The sequence below is a fragment of the Oxyura jamaicensis genome, chromosome 3 (genome assembly GCF_011077185.1).
Source record: "Oxyura jamaicensis isolate SHBP4307 breed ruddy duck chromosome 3, BPBGC_Ojam_1.0, whole genome shotgun sequence".
NCBI classification, from domain to species: domain Eukaryota; kingdom Metazoa; phylum Chordata; class Aves; order Anseriformes; family Anatidae; genus Oxyura; species Oxyura jamaicensis.
Window position 1 is genome coordinate 17,671,932 of NC_048895.1, and position 18,789 is coordinate 17,690,720.

The window sequence follows — 18,789 nt, forward strand, 5'->3', positions numbered from 1 at the left end:
CAATGCACACATTTTAATCACCAAAACAAGAAAACACACTGGACGAAACACCCTCCATAAGCAACTAGCATTCACTTCCTAATCCTAGCATAAGAATCCTGCTCTCATGATCCCCAGTTAGCATCTTTGTGGGCATATTTGGAGAAAAAGGATAAAACATTTGCACATAGTAGGCAAATTCACACTTTTATGAATAAAAATCTGTACTGTTACAGTACTAGAGTTATAACTGCCAGATTTCTGGTGTATAGAGGTACTACAGCATAGCTGCAAACTGTTGATGTCTTACCAGTTGCTTCACCTATCCTTCATACCTGTGACAAATTAAGAGAATCACTAGTTCCTGAACTCTTCTACTAGCGCCCTACAGACTGAAGCTTAGGGGATTTTTTTTTTTTTGAAAGAAATTGACAAATATTACACCATTGAATGAAAACTGTACTGTTGCTGTTTTCAGACTTAATTTATGTATGATACAGTTACCTCATTACTAAGCTTAAAAGTTTTGTTTTTGAAATGGGAAATCAGCCAAAAACAAGGGCAAGCCCCTCAAAAAAAAAAAAAAAAAATCAACCTGCTCTATTTATGCCATTCTACAAACTAAATCAATTTCTTCAGTATCTGCAGAGAAAGAGACCAAAGACACCTGCAGCAGACTCTTGGAAATAGAAACACACAATGAATCGTCACAACCATATTCAGCTGAACTGATACAGAATTAATCACACTCACAAGTAAGAAGGGAACTGGTTAGTAGGGTTACTTAAGAACCCATATATGCTACTGCCCTCTACTTTAGCAACAACAGAAGGCCAACGTTATTTGTGCCTCTCCTGTTCCTATTCAAACAAAAAGTCACTCCAAACAAAAACCACACAAAAAGCATTTGGACCCCTTTAAGGATCAACATCATGATTAATGATAATGACCATGCTTCTGCCAGCTACATTTTCTTACAAGAAAATCTTTTTTTCTTATCAAAAAAAAAGGAACCTTGATAAATGACATCAGATCACACTCCCTTAACTCAGAGAAGATAGGAACTTTAAATATGGTTAGGATCCTTAGAAATAGTTACTTTAAACATTGATTTAGAGTAGACTAATTAAGTGGGTTCAAACTACTAATCAGCTTTTGCATGTTTGCAGATACGTTGGGAAATAAGCACTAATTACAGCATCAAAAAAGGACATGAGATAAGACCTTTGACAGCTGATCAAAATCCTAAAAATACGTCATGTGTATGTCATTACAACTGGACATGTTTGAGACACCTCATTTTCAATTCAGCCATAAGGAACAAATCGGGCAACATGTACGTGTACAGAATCATAGATATACATGACCTAATACAAACCAAAGAACAAGGAAACTGAGAAGTACTAGCAATAAAGTAATACAATACTAGGTAAACTTAAATAACATAGCAATTCATGTCTTCACATAAGAAAAGATACAAGTATAATGAACAACTTCTACTCCTCTTTCTACGCCTTTGCTATTAAAAATCCCTTGAGCTTTTTCATGATTCAATTAGTTATATCAATACTTCCAAAGAGTTTTCCCACACTGCCTTACAGCTCAAGGTCCACAAAGATAGCTACCACAAACTGCATACTCATACAGAATGGTTTCAGTCTTGAAACTGAAGTTCTCTCTTTCTTTAAAGCATATAATTGCTTTCTGAAAAGTAGAAGGCCACAGGTATCTGAAACTACCCAAGTCATTCTAAAAAATATTAACTTGATTCTAGCCTTTAATCAAAGGCACAGAAAAATTAACAACTCAGAAGTACTGAAGACAAGTGCTTACCTTCAATCCTTTTTAAGGCTGACAGGCAAGTATCCCGGCTTGGAAATTCAAACGGATTATTACAGGTCCGAATGGTGTCACATTCACATTTCCCATTGATTATGTTACAACCTGTTATAAGGTTTTCATTGCATGGTTCAAATCCAAGGAGCTGATCATCGTCCCAGTTTTCATCTAAAATAAACAAGCAAATAAATTCACTATTGATTTCAGTTACAGTATATAAATTCAACTGCTTTGGGGTTGGATGCAATTACTTGAAATTCAACATTGAGCTAAACAAGATAGTTTCAAAAATAAGAGATTAATCTAAACTATGGGATTTGCCAAATATCTTGCTTTGCAGCTGTTTTATTGCCCATTTTGCTATAGTTACTGGCATTGTTTACTTCCATCTGTATGAAAAACTATCATGTCTTGGGGAAAAGCATAGCTGTAGTACAAATGAGTGCTATTCTAACCAAAATAACTTCTGCAGATACTCAAAGTTATATTTATCATGGAAGTGAGAAAATTGGAGAGAACCTGCAGCTGTTACAGAAGTCAAAACTGAGTCAGAAAGAGGGCATAATTAAACACAGTTTAAAAATGCATCACAGAACTCACTCCAGAGATAACTTTTTACTATACAAGTGTTGCAAGATGCCAGGCCTTTGATACTGTAACATGACCAGAAGTGAGTTTTCCAGCACTCCTGGAAGAGCATTATCATTCTAGGAGATCTGCTCAAATACATCATGCTCCTTGCTGTCAAGTTGCAGGGGGGTAGCTGGGCTAGCATGAGTCTGTTCAAATAATTCTGCTCCTTTCTATTTAGTGCAGTAAATGCGTGCAATTCCCATGTTCCCACTGTGCAGTGTTCCATTACTTCTCTCATTTGAAGGACACATGCAACAAGATTTTTCCCCCCTCCAGAAGAGAGAAGTCCAGTCTATCTAGAGTTCCACCACGAATACAAGTTCCACACAGTCTCAGGTTCCTTATATCAATTGCACAGACAGCAGCGTCCCACAGACTCCAGAATTTAAGCAAGACACACTCTTTTATGCAGTATTGAATAAAATAAACCAGACATTACGTATTTTTTGCTGTGGAGTGCCAGATCATTTTCCAACCTGGCCAGTCCACCAAATCAAGTGCTACAAAACAGTCACAGAGATGCTCTGCAACTTTTACTAATGACAAAAGGAACAAAACTACTTTCCATCTTTACATCAATCTATATTCCATAGCAGCTTTCACCTTATGAAAGCATCCAGTAGTTCACCCCAGTTTTATATACCCTCAACATGCAAGTTTTCAATATGCATTCTGCTAAAAAAAAAAAAAAAAAAAAACTTTCAAAAAGTTATAATACCTTCCAGCTACAGAGTTTTGTTGCTGTTGCTCAGGTTTGTTTTAAAAAAAGAAAAAGGATAATTAATGAAGTAGGCAGTCTACAAACATTCCCTGCTTGTAAGATGCACGGTTTCTAATGCTGAAATGGAGTTACTTTGGAGAAGTAAATACAGGAACAAAACCCTACAATTACTGGCAATCCTTGCAGAGCCCCCCGCCATTTTAGGAAAGGAAGGGCAAACATCCCATCATCTAAGTGAGCAAGCTGCATGGTATCAAGTGCACTGACAGACAGATGGGCTGCCACGTTTCTGTGCAGAACACATCAGATCTCAACCACTGCTGTGCATGGAAAGCAGAGACCCAAATGCACTCAAGTCACCAAGCCCACAGGCACACTGACCAGACTGGTCATTTGGTTGACCCCAGGGCGCAGCAGCTGCCTCTGGACCAGGTGCTGGATGAACCCCAGGCACATGCAGCCAGCCAGCACTAACAGGGAGGGAAGCATTAATTCTTGTCACATCTGCATTTAGGCATTGTTCAAAAGGAACACGGGCCCTTGGTTGACTCATGTCCCCTCCCCAGTCATTCCTACTGACATGAAGAAATGAAGAAAGAAGCGTTATGAGGTTAACAGACTCATGAAGCAGCTTTTAGTCTGAGACACCCAACAAGTCTCACCTTGGAGAGAGCATCAGAAGCTGATCTCCAGCACGGGAGGTCACAGCCAAACACAAACTGCTTTGTCAGCTGTCTGACACTGAAAAGAAGCCTAAAAACTGATAGCAAATAAAATGTGCACACTGACGTGTAAATATTTTCCACTCATGGAAACAGGAAATATATCAGTTAATCTGCAGTTTTTCCTGTTTGGGGGAAAATAAAAACAGCACCTGGAAAGAGTTTACCAATTAAGGTGAGCACAGTTTGTGACCTAGAGAGGCCATCTCTCAAAGAGATGTTTCTCCCTCTGCAACCAGCTGCTTGCTTTCTGTCAGCAGAGCACCTTGCTGACAAGAACAATGACTAAACAAAGTCAATTTTAGATATGAAGAAGGGGCCTCTATGGGAACCTCATGGCTGTTTTACTCCATAAAAATAGCAGAGGAAGAATAGTCATTAACCCCAGGAAGTAATTTATTTATTAAGTTGACCCATCATCCCATAGAGCAACTGTATCAATAAGAGTCAAAGGAAGTGGAGAAGTTCCTGAAGAGAAACTATTAACATTCTTTCAAGGAAAGATGCAGCTTCGGTGATTTTGGAGATATTTTCATGGTTACAAGGCCAAGCATGCACAGGGAAAAAAATCCCTGAGAATTTTGAGAACAATAATACATCCTGTTTTTGAGAAGCCGGAATACAGCCTGGACACTCTGTATGTTACAAATCATGGCGGTAACCCACGTAACAGCAAGAACAAAAGTGGCAATAGCTGTGCTCTAAGAATCAGAGTGCCAAGTTCTGTAGCCACAGGAACCACGGCTTGATCCTTAGCAGTCTTAAGAAACAGACCGGCTCCATTTGTTTGCTCAATTACTCCTTGTTTCTGATGCACAGGAGCTCATCCCCTGCCCCATCTGCAGATCAGGAGCCCAGTCCCAAACAAAAGCACAGCCATCCTCACCTGTGGGGCTGGGCCATAGCCCTCAGCTCCTGGAGCTGCCCTCTCCCACCAGGCTCTGGAAATGAGCTCAGTGAAGATGGATGGGGCACACAGACCATGATGACAGCGTGCTTTTTTCTTCTCCAGTGCTCCAATTGACAGCATTTGTGACTTTTTGCCCTACAGCATTTTGGCACTGGACTTTTGAGGTTGACAGAGGTCAGCAGAAGCTGCAAGCAGCTGGGTTTCTCTCACATAAGAGCTGCTTGTCCAATGTGAGGTTGAGGTGGGACCCACATAGAGTGGAAGACAGAGCCCTGCCTTACTCATGGATGAATACCTTGATGCAGACATACCACACAGCCCAGCACTATCCACAGTATTACCTGCTGTCCATTGCAGATGTTTGACATCTCATCTGCCACCTCCCATGGATTTTCAGATGGGACTGGAAACAGACACAGAAAGTGCTTGGTCCAGTACTAGGGTTGTACCTAAGTCTTCAATATCACACCCCACAAAAGTGATCTCAGTAGTAATTAAGATGATGGAAGAGAAGAGAAATCCGCCAGGAATACTTGCAGACAACTTGTCTGACATACTGAATCTTGAACCAAGGTATTTTTTGGTACTGCAAGTGAATACTAAAAAGTTGCATTCAAATAGGATTAATGCAAAACCAGCTCTAGCCCAAAACATCTTTTACCAGAGTGCTTTTCACACATTTTAGAAGCACTGAACCATCAATGAAGCAGCAAACACATAAGGAAAAGAAAGCTAGTTTTAGTTTAGTAAATCTAGCGTGATCTTTCACATGGGCTTAAAGACTCCTTTTTCTAGTTGATTTTTAAGAACAGAATTAGAGGTCCCGTTACATGATTCCTTGTTTACCAGTTAAGAGTAAACCCTCAAGTCACACTAATAGAGGCAGAACAAAACTCCTTGGAATGAAAACGTGTAACCACATGAAAGCACTTGCATGAGCTAGAAGGGATGAATCCAGTGATTCAAAGCTTTAGTTACTTGATGTGAAAGCATCTGATACTGTTTGATACAGATATATGGTGGTCTATATCTGCATGCTTCTTCCTTCACAGGTCAGCAATATTTCAACTGGTACGAAAATACATCTTGAACAAAGTCTAGCCACCATGGTCCACATAACCTAGCCCCTATTTCCAAAGTCATCATGTCCTGCAAAGAAACAAAACCTGTACACGTTGATGATTTTAAATCCCGGGATAATTCATGAACAATTCTAGACTGCAGCACACATTTTCCTGAGTTCTCTGTTTAATCTCCTCTGTAGATTCCTTTTCATGCATACCTCTCATAAATCTGGATTATATGAAAGAAGAAACTAAGATACAACCTTTTGTGAATGCTTTACTCCTCCATTTAGTTTAATTCACAAGCAGCATTGAGAAAACCCAAATGTAAGAATAAGAGTTTCTCAAACCCTAGTATCCAATTTACTAGCTGACTTCTAAGACACACAACAATAAAAAATAATAATTAAAAAAAATGAGTGTTTAACATTCTTGAGTCTTTAGAAACAATACAGCTGAAAAGCAGGTCAAAAACAAACAGTTGTTTTTCATCCAGCCTGATCTTAGTTTTGCTGTAATTTCCACCACCTCATTGTGCTGGCATGGTCAGGTAGGGGAAAAAAAAAGCCAGTCTTTTTAGCAATCTTAAGTTTACACTGGACTGCTGCTATAAAGCCACTCATCCATCTTTTGCACACATGCCTAGAAGCAGTTCGAAGGCCCGAAGCAGTCTGATAACCACAGCTTGAAAGTGACTCTTTCAGGTCATTTCCATCTACATCTACATGCTCCTTATGCTTTCCAACTCATTCAGGCAAGCTCACTTTTCATACATTGTAGTTCTGCATTTAATCAGACCAGAATAAGTCTTGGACATAACACTTCTTGAATTCTTCCAAGCGTGCTCTCAAAATATAAGGAAGCCATAGGAGTGGAGGAATCACTAATTCCAACCCTTTTTCATTTTCTTCCATCATTCTTATATTTGCTTCCCGCAAAGCAAATGATCTGAGCGCAGCTGTGGGTTGCTGAACTCCCAAGTCCTGCCTTAGTGTGCTTCTAAAGTAGGGAGGAGGATTAAGGCATTAACAAGTTGAGTAAGAGTAAGCAAGCAGCATTCCATGACTTCTTCCATGCCAAGCCCTACATACAGGGGCTCACAGCACTGCAACATAGCACCCGTTTGCAGAATACAGATTTATTCACAAGCACAAAGTGAATCCCCCCACCCCCAAGATTGCCCTCATTCTTGAGGAGCTTGTAGACCTTAGGACTAGGTGCTGTAATCAGACAAATGTGGCGTGTAATCATGGTGCGTGATACAGATACAGAACTCACATCTTGGCATTGGTAGAATTAGAAGATTCAGGAGGAAGTGAGTGAAAAAAACACTTGAAAAAAAAGTAACCAACTCTTAGATCATAAAATTCAAGCGAGTCAGTAGCTAGAATATACTGCTCAGTCTAACACATCTGTTTCCAGAAATATGCAACTATTAACTTGGAGCCTTATTTCTAAGGTACACAGTAGCTCACTTGTCCCCATCTGAGGAAGGCCATCGCAAAACTGCTGCAATTAGAAGTATAAGGAAAGACCCTTTTAGAGACTCCTCCATTCCCTTAATATTTGATTTCCCTCCCTTCAAATTTCAATTACTTCTGGCTGTCACAAAATCTTCTTTCATTCTCTGCCTTCACTTCCTTTCTGGACATTTATTGAAAGTCAGCTATTGTTTGGAAAGCCACTGTTCTCCTTTACAGCTTATAGAGATAATGCACCACCTCAGAACAGCAAGCTACTCAGTAGAATGGTCACTAAAGCAGCACTATTGAGGACTAATATAAAAACATTATATTTGCAATAATCCTAAAGGACACTACATATACTGAATGAATTCACATTCTTTACGTTTAACCAGAGCATGTTACTCAACTATTTCTACCATTTTAAGGCACGACAGGCAGGTTCTTAAAACACTGAAAGAAGACAGACCATCAGATACATCACCAATCTGGAAATGAAAGTCTGAGTCACATCTTATAGACTTCTTGTGTCCTTTTAAGTCCTGTATTTGAAAGAGGACAGAACAGGTTTCACGCTGACACAGAAGTGATCCTTCCTGAGACATTCACTGTCACCTGGGAACAGGGGTCAGGAGGGGGAATTTACCAAAAGCTTCTCTGTCAAACCAGATCCAAGTTCTGAGCCCCCATCACCCCAGTGCACTGTTACATAGAAGTATTTGCAACCAGTGGTATTCATTAGGATGGTATGAGGCTCTGAAAGCATTCTACAGATTTTCTAAAATAAAATGAAAAAAGGAAATACTTCTTGCCAGTAGGCTTTGGCTTCACTTTGAACAGGAAAAAAGAACGATAGAAAGGAAATTCATGTTTTGGAGGAGCTGAACAATAGAAATGACTAATCACCACTAAAGAATGCTTGAAACCCAGCCCCAGACCTTGAAAAGCAGCAGAAGGAAATGCTAGCCTTGAAGTGAATTTGTGCTTATGTACTGGCGGCAGTCCTCTCCCATCTCGCAACTTATTCCTTCAATGAAATCATGAGTCAGGGACCACAGCCGACAATGTTCTGTGGTAAGACACACAGCTAACACTTTTATGATAAAGCAGTTTTTCCACCTTTTAGAAGGTTTAGAAGGGCCCACTTTTCAAGATCAAATCTTCCTGTGGAATGCATGTTAGCACAAAAGGGCTTTGTAGGATCCCGATAAAGCTTCTAGCCAAAGCTAGAGAAAGAACCCATACCACAACATTCAGATAATTCAGGAACACCATACACATAAGGCTTGTCTCAAGTGTGAGTGCCTGCTTTATCCTGTTCGAACTAGAACTTGTATCTCAAGCAATCAAATCCCCAGTACAGTGAAAAAGATTTTCACTGCAGTAGCTCTCCACGTGTCTCAAGGCAGTTATTTCATCCTGAAGAATGCAGAAAGTATTTACGCAAACCAGCTTTCCACTCAGTTATCAGAAACTCCACAGAAGCCAAGATGAAAGCAAAGAAATAAATGGAAGTGTTAAGTAAAGCATAGGAATAAAATAGTTGGCCAAGTCATAAAGTTCTCCCTTGTCTGTAGTGCCTATACTATGTCAGTCCTCCAGGTACCTTGTGCTTTAAATAGCAAAGAAAAAAAAAAAAGAACCAAAGACCTTCACTATTTGTGTTCCCCCCAAAAATAAAGAATGAATTATATTTCCAACAGCTTCTGCCCAAAAGATGACCTGAAATGATAAAGAATTAAAACTGAGATTTGACTCCTGGACATTTATGTACCTGAAAAAGAGACTTGCAAATTATTTATTTTAACCTTATGGCCAGAACTACAACTTGTTTGTAAACAGTTGACTGAAAACATTACACATTGTAACAGGGCTTAATCTGACAGGCAGAGCCTCTGCCAGTACTCCTCTGATTAGAATGAGCATGGACAGCAGTGTTTCAGCTGTCCTAGCAGATTTGTCCTTTAGCTCTAGAAAAGAACTGAAAAAATAATAGATTGGTAAAGCCACAGGAAAGGGCCAAACCTTTGTGTCCATTCTCCAAAGGACGTTGAAGTTCCAATGTTTTTCAAGTTGCACACCTTGCCCATACACCTCAGAAGCCTGCATGTGCAGCCATATGCTGTGACTTCATTACAAACAAGCAGCTAACTGGCAGATTGCTGACATTGCTCTTCAGAAGCAAAGCAGACAACTGTAGAAAAAGTTTTGCCTAAGACAAATTCTGGAACAGTGCTATGAATTAAGCAGCCTGTGCTCAGAAAAGTTCATGCTGTTAGAAGCGAGCTGATATTCCAAGCCTTTTGTCACTTTTGCCCCCAGTTATTAACACAGCATCACTGAACACCAGAATTACATAATGTTTCACAGGAATTACAAAAGTGAGAAGCTTGCATCCAATTACTTAGTCACAGAAGACTACAAAAGAACTCTGAATATCCTGGATTTAGAGTTAGCATCAAAAGGGCTTTTTTCTTTTTCTAAATACCAATTTAGAAATAGACATCAGCTTGGCTCTTCATACTATCAAAGCAGCACATTTTACGTTAGCACATATAACACCATCAGGATAATTATTAGGACAGCAGGTTGACCATGAGCCAGCAACATGCCCTTGCGGCAAAGAAGGGCAACGGTATCCTGGGCTGCATGAGGAGAGCTGCCAGCAGGCTGAGCTCAGCACTGGTGATGCAGCACCGAGACTACTCTGCTTCCTTAAGTAGCCAAGCTCTTCTCAGTAGTGCCCAGGGATGAGAGGCAACGGGCACAAACTGGAACACATGAGGTGCCATCTAAACAGCAGGAAATGCTTCTTTACTGTGCAGGTGACAGAGCACTAGCATGGGTTGCCCAAGGAGGCTGCAGTCTCCCTTCCTGGGGATCTTCAAAAGCCACCTGGATGTGGTCCTGGGCAACCTGCTCCAGGTGGCCCTGCTTGAGCAGAGGGTCCCAAGCTCCCATCCAACCTCAGCCATTCAGTGATACCCAGCTTTTTACCAACAGCTTATTAGAGAGGGAAAAACACCTCTACATGTATACATCCATCCTTCCTGGAAGGAGAAGCAGACTAAAACAAAAGCCTGAAGAGAAGATAGCATATGCTGTAGCACAACCTTTAAATTTAATTTGTTGCTAGAACAAGTGTTCCAACAGATCAGGCACTCTCAGATTCAGAAACATTACCCTTGGTAATTAAAAAAAAAATATATTAAAAATTGCATCAGTGCCAAGGTAGACAGCAATACAAGGCTTAAAGTTTTGGAAGTTAGTGACAACATGGGAATGGGTGCATGCCCATGAGCCAGTGCTTTTCTTCCTGTCCCCAGCCCTATGCTTTCCTGTTTGTTTTCTGGCTATAAGATCTACACCCTCATGACTGACATGGTGTTAATATGATTTGCAGATTCAGAAGTACCCAGCATAACCAATGAAAGCTGCTGGAGACTGAATATTGCCTCTGGTAAAGGCGTGAACTGCTTCCATTCATCTTAATGCATTACTAAAGGCTTGCATCCTCCAAACATGGCAAAACTAGTCTGTTTAGATAATTCCCTCAGGGACCATCTTTTAATCATCCATATGCTTATGTGGAATTTAATCTAGATAGCCTTTATACAAAGTTATCTACACATCTTAGTTTATATTGGTAAGTTTCTCCATACACATAAGCTTTCTCTGTCAGTATTAGTCATTTTCCAGATTATATACATATATACCAAAAGACAGAGTTAAAATGTAATTCAGCAAGACTATACAATTGCTGTCACATGACATCTTGGGCAAAACTGTGAACTCACCATTACCATGTTTATGCTCTCCGTGGATTAAATGGATTCACAAATGAAAGCGGTTTGCAAGTCACGAGACATTTAATAGGTCATTTCTACAAAGCGTTTAATCCATTAAAACAGAGAAACATGTGGTCCTTCCTGCAAGATGCTATGAACTTTATTCATGGAGATTAAGAATACCTGGGGGAGGGAGGGGAAGGCGGGCAAAGAAAGGATGGGAAGAGGCAGGCATTTTGGAACCATATTAATGGAGTAATTATTGCAAACTACGCCTGTCAGTCAAATGGCATTTTGGTTGACTAAATGCTATGCAAGAAGTTAAATTATTTGAGTGTTCTTGCATCAGCTACAGGGTACTTTAAACAGCAAACATGCCTAGGAGTACAGAAATTACAAGTAATCATTTTACTAGCTCCAGCCAAACTATCTAGCAAGTTACAGAATCACAGAATTTCTAGGTTGGAAGAGACCTCAAGATCATCAAGTCCAACCTCTGACCTAACACTAACAGTCCCCACTAAACCATATCCCTAAGCTCTACAAAGTTTGAAGGTAGTTTTTTAAAAAATAATCTTTATAAAGAGGATGATTTGGGGGAAGCTGAAGTAATAACCAGGGCAAAGTGTTAATCAGGCAAAAAGTGTTAATCACTAGAGGATGCTTGAAGGAGAGTCAAGTAAGATGAAGTGACTTCAAAAAGTAAAAAAGAACATTCCTCCTAGCAGAAGTTAAGAGGTTTAGCCATACACAGCCTACCCACAGAAAGATTTGTAGTTTTAAACTAATGGTGCTGATACAAAACAACAGAAGCCTGCCAATTCCTGTATCAATATCCTTCCCCATATCAGTTGGGCTTTTCCGTTTCAGTTTTGTTGAAGTACGGAAACCATGCAATTCCTAAAATTGAAACATGATGCTCAGAAACAGAGAGGAAACGATTTCCAAGTCAAAAAAGCACCTGACCTTATTCAAATTCCATGACACACTCAGCATGACATGTTCTTACTGATGTTGAGATGTCAGTATAGACACAAACCAGAGTAGAAACAGCTTGTAAGTTACCCAGGCTTTACATAAGAAGTCAGCATGTGCCTACATCAGCATTTTCTAGGGACTGAGGAGAGGGGACTGTTAAGTATGGCTAGGATTGGCACATCAGAAGCTGAATACCCACCAAAGAACTACTGCTAATTCCAGCTAAATAAGTTCAATAATTTTTTATTAGAATACTTTCAGTACCAGGAATAACTTAAGTTCCCCCTTCCCACCCCCCCCAAGTTTGGGTTACTGACAGGCTTTGAACCTTGTGTTTTGGCTGTCTTCATGCCAACAATCATCCAGTGCACCACTTATGAAATCCTCAATTAGATCTGTTTTGACCACTGACTTTAGTGGAAGAAGTTCTCTGCAGACACAGAACATCAGAACTACATGGGTATTTCCCCAGCCATTCACTGTGCAGAAGAGTTAACAAAAAAGTTAAGAAAGCTGTGCAACACTGTTTCAATCAAATGTATTTAAACAACCAGGGTACATATATACAGCTTCTAAATTACCCAAACTTCAGTAACTTGTACTCGAAGCAAACAGTCACTTGATGTTTAGGGGTCTGGACTGCACAACAACGAAGAAGCTAAGTATGTTTTATGGAAGTCATCTGGATACAGAGTATTATTTTCCAGGCTATGGACCCACTGCCCATTAGATACAGAGCACAAGGCTGAAAACAAGGTTCTCCCAAGGGTACCAGCTACAGAAGTTACAAGTAACAGCCCTCCTAGTGTTAAAAATATTAACAAGTTTCTCTTACTCCACAAAAGCAGAGGCAGAACTCCATTCCCATTTGTGAAACTAATGCTTGAATAAAACAAGCTTAGCTCCCCTTCTCTCCAGTTTGAGATAAAACGATAACACCAACACAAGAAGTTTTCAAGACTGTAACTTCTCATCAGCTTCTCATTACCTATAATTCTCCATCACAGGTTTCTAGGGAAGGTAACTTTAGTCCACAGTAAGCTTAAATGTGAGGGGTGCAGAAGACAACCAAGCTCCCCACTTCTCCCAGCAAATGATCAAATGGACAATAAATAATGCTCCCAAAGGGCTGCAGATGTGTGAAACAGACCAGGATGAGGCACAGGAGGGCTAATGTCTACCATCTTCCTAGGGGAAGAACTTGCATGCTTCTCAATGCTTGCCTAAAATTGGTGACAGCAGCTTCTGAACCTCTGCTCAGAGGCTATGTACTCAGCAGCCAAGCCTCAAGTATTTGTGACAAGCCTTAAATTGCCTACAGTAGCAAGAAGAATACAGCAGTAACTGCACACACCTCCAAAATAAAACAAACAAGTCCTTTCTGCTCCATGTTATCGGTAAGCTACTGGAGCAAATATGTTTTACAACAGATACCTAGAGGCTAGCTCGTATGGAAGTATGGTCTTAAAGGGAACGTAAGAACACAGTAAAACTAGCAGTTTTGTTAACTTCTCATTTCAAGTGTATCATAAAAACTTAAGCCATGCTTTTATTACACAGTTAAAAATAAAGCAATTCCAGCTCATTTCCACTGTTATTTCATGTGCTGCTGTTATGCCTTAGAGCAGTTTAGCAAAGCAATCAAGGCCTCTTCATCCACGAGCACCAGAGATTGTTAAGTGTCAAAACAGAGATGAGAAGAGAGTCATCACAAGAAACGCCTTCAAAACCAACCTCCTACATCAGAGATTTTCCAAGGCTTTCCTATTCCCCAGAAAGAAGGAGCTCTGCCCCGCCAAACAACTGTGGAAGCCAAGGCCCTCCCAGAGAACTGTTGGCTAATTAGGAGGTGGCTCCAGGTCCACCTCCAAAGGCAGACAGCAAGAGTGGTCCCTGCTTTGAGCTCACAGTTTCTCAACACTAAGAGCATTTGGCTCTTAGCTGACTCTATGCTCTTGACACCTCATCGATCCAACCCAACAGCTCCCCTGCAAAGTCAAAAGAGGCTGGAGGTGTTCAAAGTCTCTCAAGGTTGCTTTCAGAAGAAGTACACAGCTGTGCCTGGAAAAACTGACTTAAGAGTTACCCTTTACCAAGAATACAACTACAGAAGTGTAAAATAAATGCAGGAAGGGCATCTATAGACATCATGATAATGCTGCAAATTAAGCCTTAGAACTGCATGAAGGACTGAACAGTTAACAAGGGAATGTGACTAGGAAATTTCTTCAAGCTTTAGAGGGGTGAAGAAAACCTAGAATTAGAAAGATTTCATCAGTAAATGCTGATTAAAAAACAAAATAAAAGTTAACTATTTCTTGTTTCAGAAACAGTGGCCAGTGACAGGTTCCATGGAAACTTCTCCATCGGTCATCACAGAGGTCACTTAATGTTAATGCACTCGCCTTATTTCACACTAATACCAAATTAACATGCAAATATTTTTACCTGGTATATAATTTACAGTTTCAAGTTTTCTATAGCCAAATATGCATTCATACGCTAAACTAAGACAGAACATCACACTCAAGATTAATTCTTTTTTTTTTTTTTAAAAAAAAAATGCTTACAACTGTAGCCAGTAGGGGTCATTTCAGTGTAAAAAATTGCAGTGAAAGAAGGTTAGAGATGGGAAGGAGAGTAAAACCGATCGGTTTCTATTCACATAGTTCTGCAAATCACTTCCATTTCCTCCTCCCCAAACTGGGGTAGGTAGCACAGGGCTTACACTCCCAAAAGACAGGATTAAAAGAAAAGCAGTCTTTGTTTTGTTAACAGATAAAGGAAAACCGCTGCCTTAGAATTATTGATACATCAGATACCACCAGCCCATTCTGTTTCACATGTGCCTGTAAACTGCACAACTGTTTTGATCACACCAATTAAAAACACAGAGCTAATCAACCTTATTTTAGTGAAGGGAGGTAGTACATTAAGTCCCGTTTTTTTTTTTTTTTTTTTTTTTTTCCCCCTTGCTGTCAAGCCTCATACACAATACACACCATAAAGAACAACACTATTGTTTTTGTTGCTTGGAAAGAGGCAGTTTCCTGACAATTCACTAATAGGTATTCCAGTACTATTTATTAGGCTGACAGTTCAGCTCAGTTGCTTTTCATTTACAAGAATGAAAATTAAATAGATAAGTTATCTCCCTGACTATTCCTATAGGGACAGCTGGAACTAGTTTCTAACCACAACACTAATTGAAACGTGGTCTTGCCAACAAATGCTTCATACTATTTTCAACAGTAGATGGGACGTGTTATGAGTTGAACTACAGCAACGTACAGATTGCATCACTTCAAAGGAATGAAATACTCCTAAACTGCCAGAGACGTCCGTACTGCGATACAGTAAGGGAGCTGGAACATTGAGACATTTAATGACTGTAGGCTTTTATTTCCTTTAACCAAGGGAGGGAAAAAAAAAACAAACACAAACCATTTAAGACAGTCTTTTGCTTAAAAACATGCAAAAAGAGAAACTCATCCAAAACAAGGTAGGTTTTTTGAAGGACCTTTTCTCTCTATACCTGAACTTTTCTTCTAAAGATAACTTTACCAACACATGCTAAAAAAAGGTCTACAGCAACATACACAATCCACCTCACAGACTCAACGAAGGTCTTCAAAGCAGTTCAGAGCCATTTTTAATTCTTTAACGGAGCTTTTAACCCTGAAGCCAGCCCTACCCAAGCAACAGCTACAGATAGGATAACCTGACTTGATGCAATTCACTCGTCAGCAAGGTAAATGGAGCTTCAAATAATAACCTGTGCCAGAATAAAGGTCAGCTGCCTACTGAAAAAGATCAGTTTTAGTTCTCTCAAAACAGCGTATCATTTTAAATGCAAGTTTTTGGACAGATGCTGTCTCAACAGCTTTCTGGACTTTCTACTGCCCTCTACCCGCTGAGAGGAGCAAGCCTTGCTCTTATTTTCCAGAATTGTCGAAGCACGCACTCTAAGTCTCACATACATTTATACATATCCCAAACTACTGGTTATTTGTAATCTCTTTACAGCGCCATGTTTTCCCTCGACTTGGGGGAAGGGAGAGCTGGAGGGACAGGGCAAAACAAGACAGATTAAAAGACTTCTCCTTGGCCTTTTGTAAAACAGTACAGAGAATAAATTTTTAGTGTTCCAGTAGACACACAATTTGAAGAGGGGGTGTGAGCAAACTTCTCTCGTGCTCCGTGCTAGCTCATCACCTCGCAAGCAGCGGGAGAGCAGCCGTGGGGGCTTGGGAATGAGTCGGGCCCTGGGGATCCCTCTTGCTGTAGGAGCAGGGAAAAGCCAGCCTGCCTTACGGTGCACCCAGCGTGTGCGGGCGGGCAGATATTAAGTGACAGGAACAGGAAGGAAAACTTCACAACAGATGATCAGCCTTTGTGTTTCCTTACAGAGGAGGAATCCGGAACAGACATCATGCGTGTAGCACTGACCTCCCCCGATCTCAGTCTGCCAAGCCGCTGCCAGGTCCCCTCTTATCGAGCAACCCGAGCAGGGGATCAGCAGCTGGCCGGCTTGACGCAAGCCACCGAGGAGCCAGCGAGCTACTAAGGAGGGGATGAAACTGGGAGTGCTCGACATTAGCTTAAGCTACCAGAACTAAAGGGTAAAAAAAAACAAAACAAACAAAAAAAACTTTTCATCAGTCTGCCGGGCAGAAGGGCCCGAAATTGGGGGGCGGGCAGAGCAAAGCAAAACAGGAGCAGAGCAGGAGCCGAGCGGGGCGGCCTCGCCTCGGGTCCCGCCACCGGGGTGCGACCGGGTCGCTCCCCCCGCTCGGAGGAGCCGGGGATCGGAGGGAGGAGGGTTGGGGGAGGAAGGGGGGTCTCCGTCCGCCTCTCACCTTCGCAGACGCCCACTTCGTACTCGGTGATGGAGTCGCCGTTGAGCGGCGGGCGGATGACACAGCGCAGCCCCCGGTCGCAGGCGCCGTGCAGCCCGTAGACACCCCCGCAGCTCTCGTTTCGCTGCCGGGCGCACATGAAGCAGCAGCCGCAGATGCCCAGGACGATGCTGCCGGGGCAGCTCTTGGGCTCCTCGCACTTGGACTCATCGCAGGGCAGGCAGACGAGCGCCCGCGTCCCCGACTCGCCCAGCAGCAGCGCCAGCAGCAGCAGCCACCCCGCCGCCGCCAGGTGCCAGCCGCCGCCGCCACCTCCTCCGTCTCCGCCCGGGCGCCTCCTCCCCGCCGAGACCGCTGCCAGGTACATCCCGGCGCCGGGGGGAGCCCCGCCGGAGCCCCCGCGCCGGGCGGTGGACCGGAGCGTGCCGCGAGAAGCCGCCGAGCGGCGGCTTCTTCCCGCCGCCCCCGCCTCCGGCCCCCCGAGGAAAGTTTCCTCGCTCGGCGGCGGCCGCTTCAGCCAAACTTCTGCGCCGGGCGGCGGCGGCTCCGCCCGCTGCCCGCTCCGGGAAGCGGCGTCCGTCGGTCCGGCCGTCCCGCGGCTCCCAGCCCCAGCGGTCCCGTCCGAGGCCGGCGGGAGACGGGCGGCCCCGAGACCCTGGGCTAGGCGCGGCGGTTGCTGCTGGTGCTGTGCTGCGCTGTGCCCCGCCAAGCTTCGCCGCGCTCCCCGCGCTGCTCCCCGCTCGCCGCCCGAGCCCCGACTCGCCTCCTGCCTGCGACTCGCCCCGCTCCGAGTGCGCCCTCTGCCCTTCCCCCATTGGGCGGCGATCGCCCTCTCCCCGCCCCCGATGCCGCACCGCGCCTTCCCATTGGATAGCTCCCTGGCGGGCCCCGCCCCCTCCTCCTCCTCCTCCTCCTCCTCCTCCTCCTCCTCCTCCTCTTCTCCCCCCAGCTCCCGGGGCCGGGGAGCGACGCAGCCGAGGCGGGCGGCGGCAGCAGCAGCAGCCTGGGCCCCACGGCGGCCGCCGCCTCCCCCCGTCCCTCCCCTCCCCAGCCTGCCCCTCCCCTCCCCCGCCCGGGGCTCCGAGCGGGGCGAGGCGGGCGGGCAGGACCCCGAGGGGACCCCGGGGGTGGAGAGGGGCCCCGCGTCCCTCCTCCTCCTCCTCCTCCTCCTCCTCCTCCTCCTCCTCTTCCTCCCCGTGAGGGGCGCGGGACGGGGAGCCCCCGGCGCACCGCCCCGTCCCGTCCCCGCGCGGCCGGGCTCTGCGGGCCGCTCCCCGTCCCGGGCTCCCCGCAGGGCCGGCAGGCGGCGGAGCTCCGTGCCCCGCCGCACGCAGGGAGCTGCTGCCCAAAGGCTGCCCCCGCCGCAGCCCGGCGGCTCCGGGAAGGAAGGGCAGGCTCTCCGCGGCGGCTCGGCGGGGCTGGGGGCTGCGCGGGAGGCTTAACTCCGCCGCCACAGCGTAAAGGAGTTGGGGAGGTGGAGGGAACGAAGCGGCTCGCTCGGCAGGTGGGGTGAGGGCAGCTGCGCAACGCCGAGCCCGGGGAGCCGTCTGTTGTCCGCGCTGGTGCCAACGATGAGGGAAACTTTAGGAGGGAGGCTCTGGAGACTTACTCTAGGTGATTAAGGAGGGTGCCAAGGTATGGCGTGTATGGTGTCTCCGGCTCCAAACGCTCATCTGCTCTCTGAGGAAGAGCCAGTTGTGGTGTCAACGGGAGATCTGCTCCATGAGGACAAGGCAAAAGACAACTTGCAGCCGGTAATAGAAGTGCTACAGTAAAGCTTTGTCAGCAGTGGTGTATCTTTTTTGCGGTGGAAAAACGCCCTGTAAATCGCCC

General features: G+C 44.0%; 1 protein-coding gene across 1 annotated transcript in view; it reads right to left on the reverse strand.

Annotated features, from left to right (window-relative positions):
* The window catches only part of CRIM1 (cysteine rich transmembrane BMP regulator 1), a 180,443-nt gene extending 162,813 nt beyond the window's left edge, over positions 1-17,630 (reverse strand). The window contains exons 1-2 of the mRNA XM_035320216.1: positions 16,957-17,630; positions 1,813-1,986 (exon numbers count right to left, since the gene is read on the reverse strand). Of these exons, the coding sequence (XP_035176107.1) occupies positions 1,813-1,986; positions 16,957-17,323 (541 nt within the window). The 5' untranslated portion in view covers positions 17,324-17,630. The remainder of the gene's footprint in view (positions 1-1,812; positions 1,987-16,956) is intronic.
* Between the last annotated feature and the right edge of the window lie 1,159 nt (positions 17,631-18,789).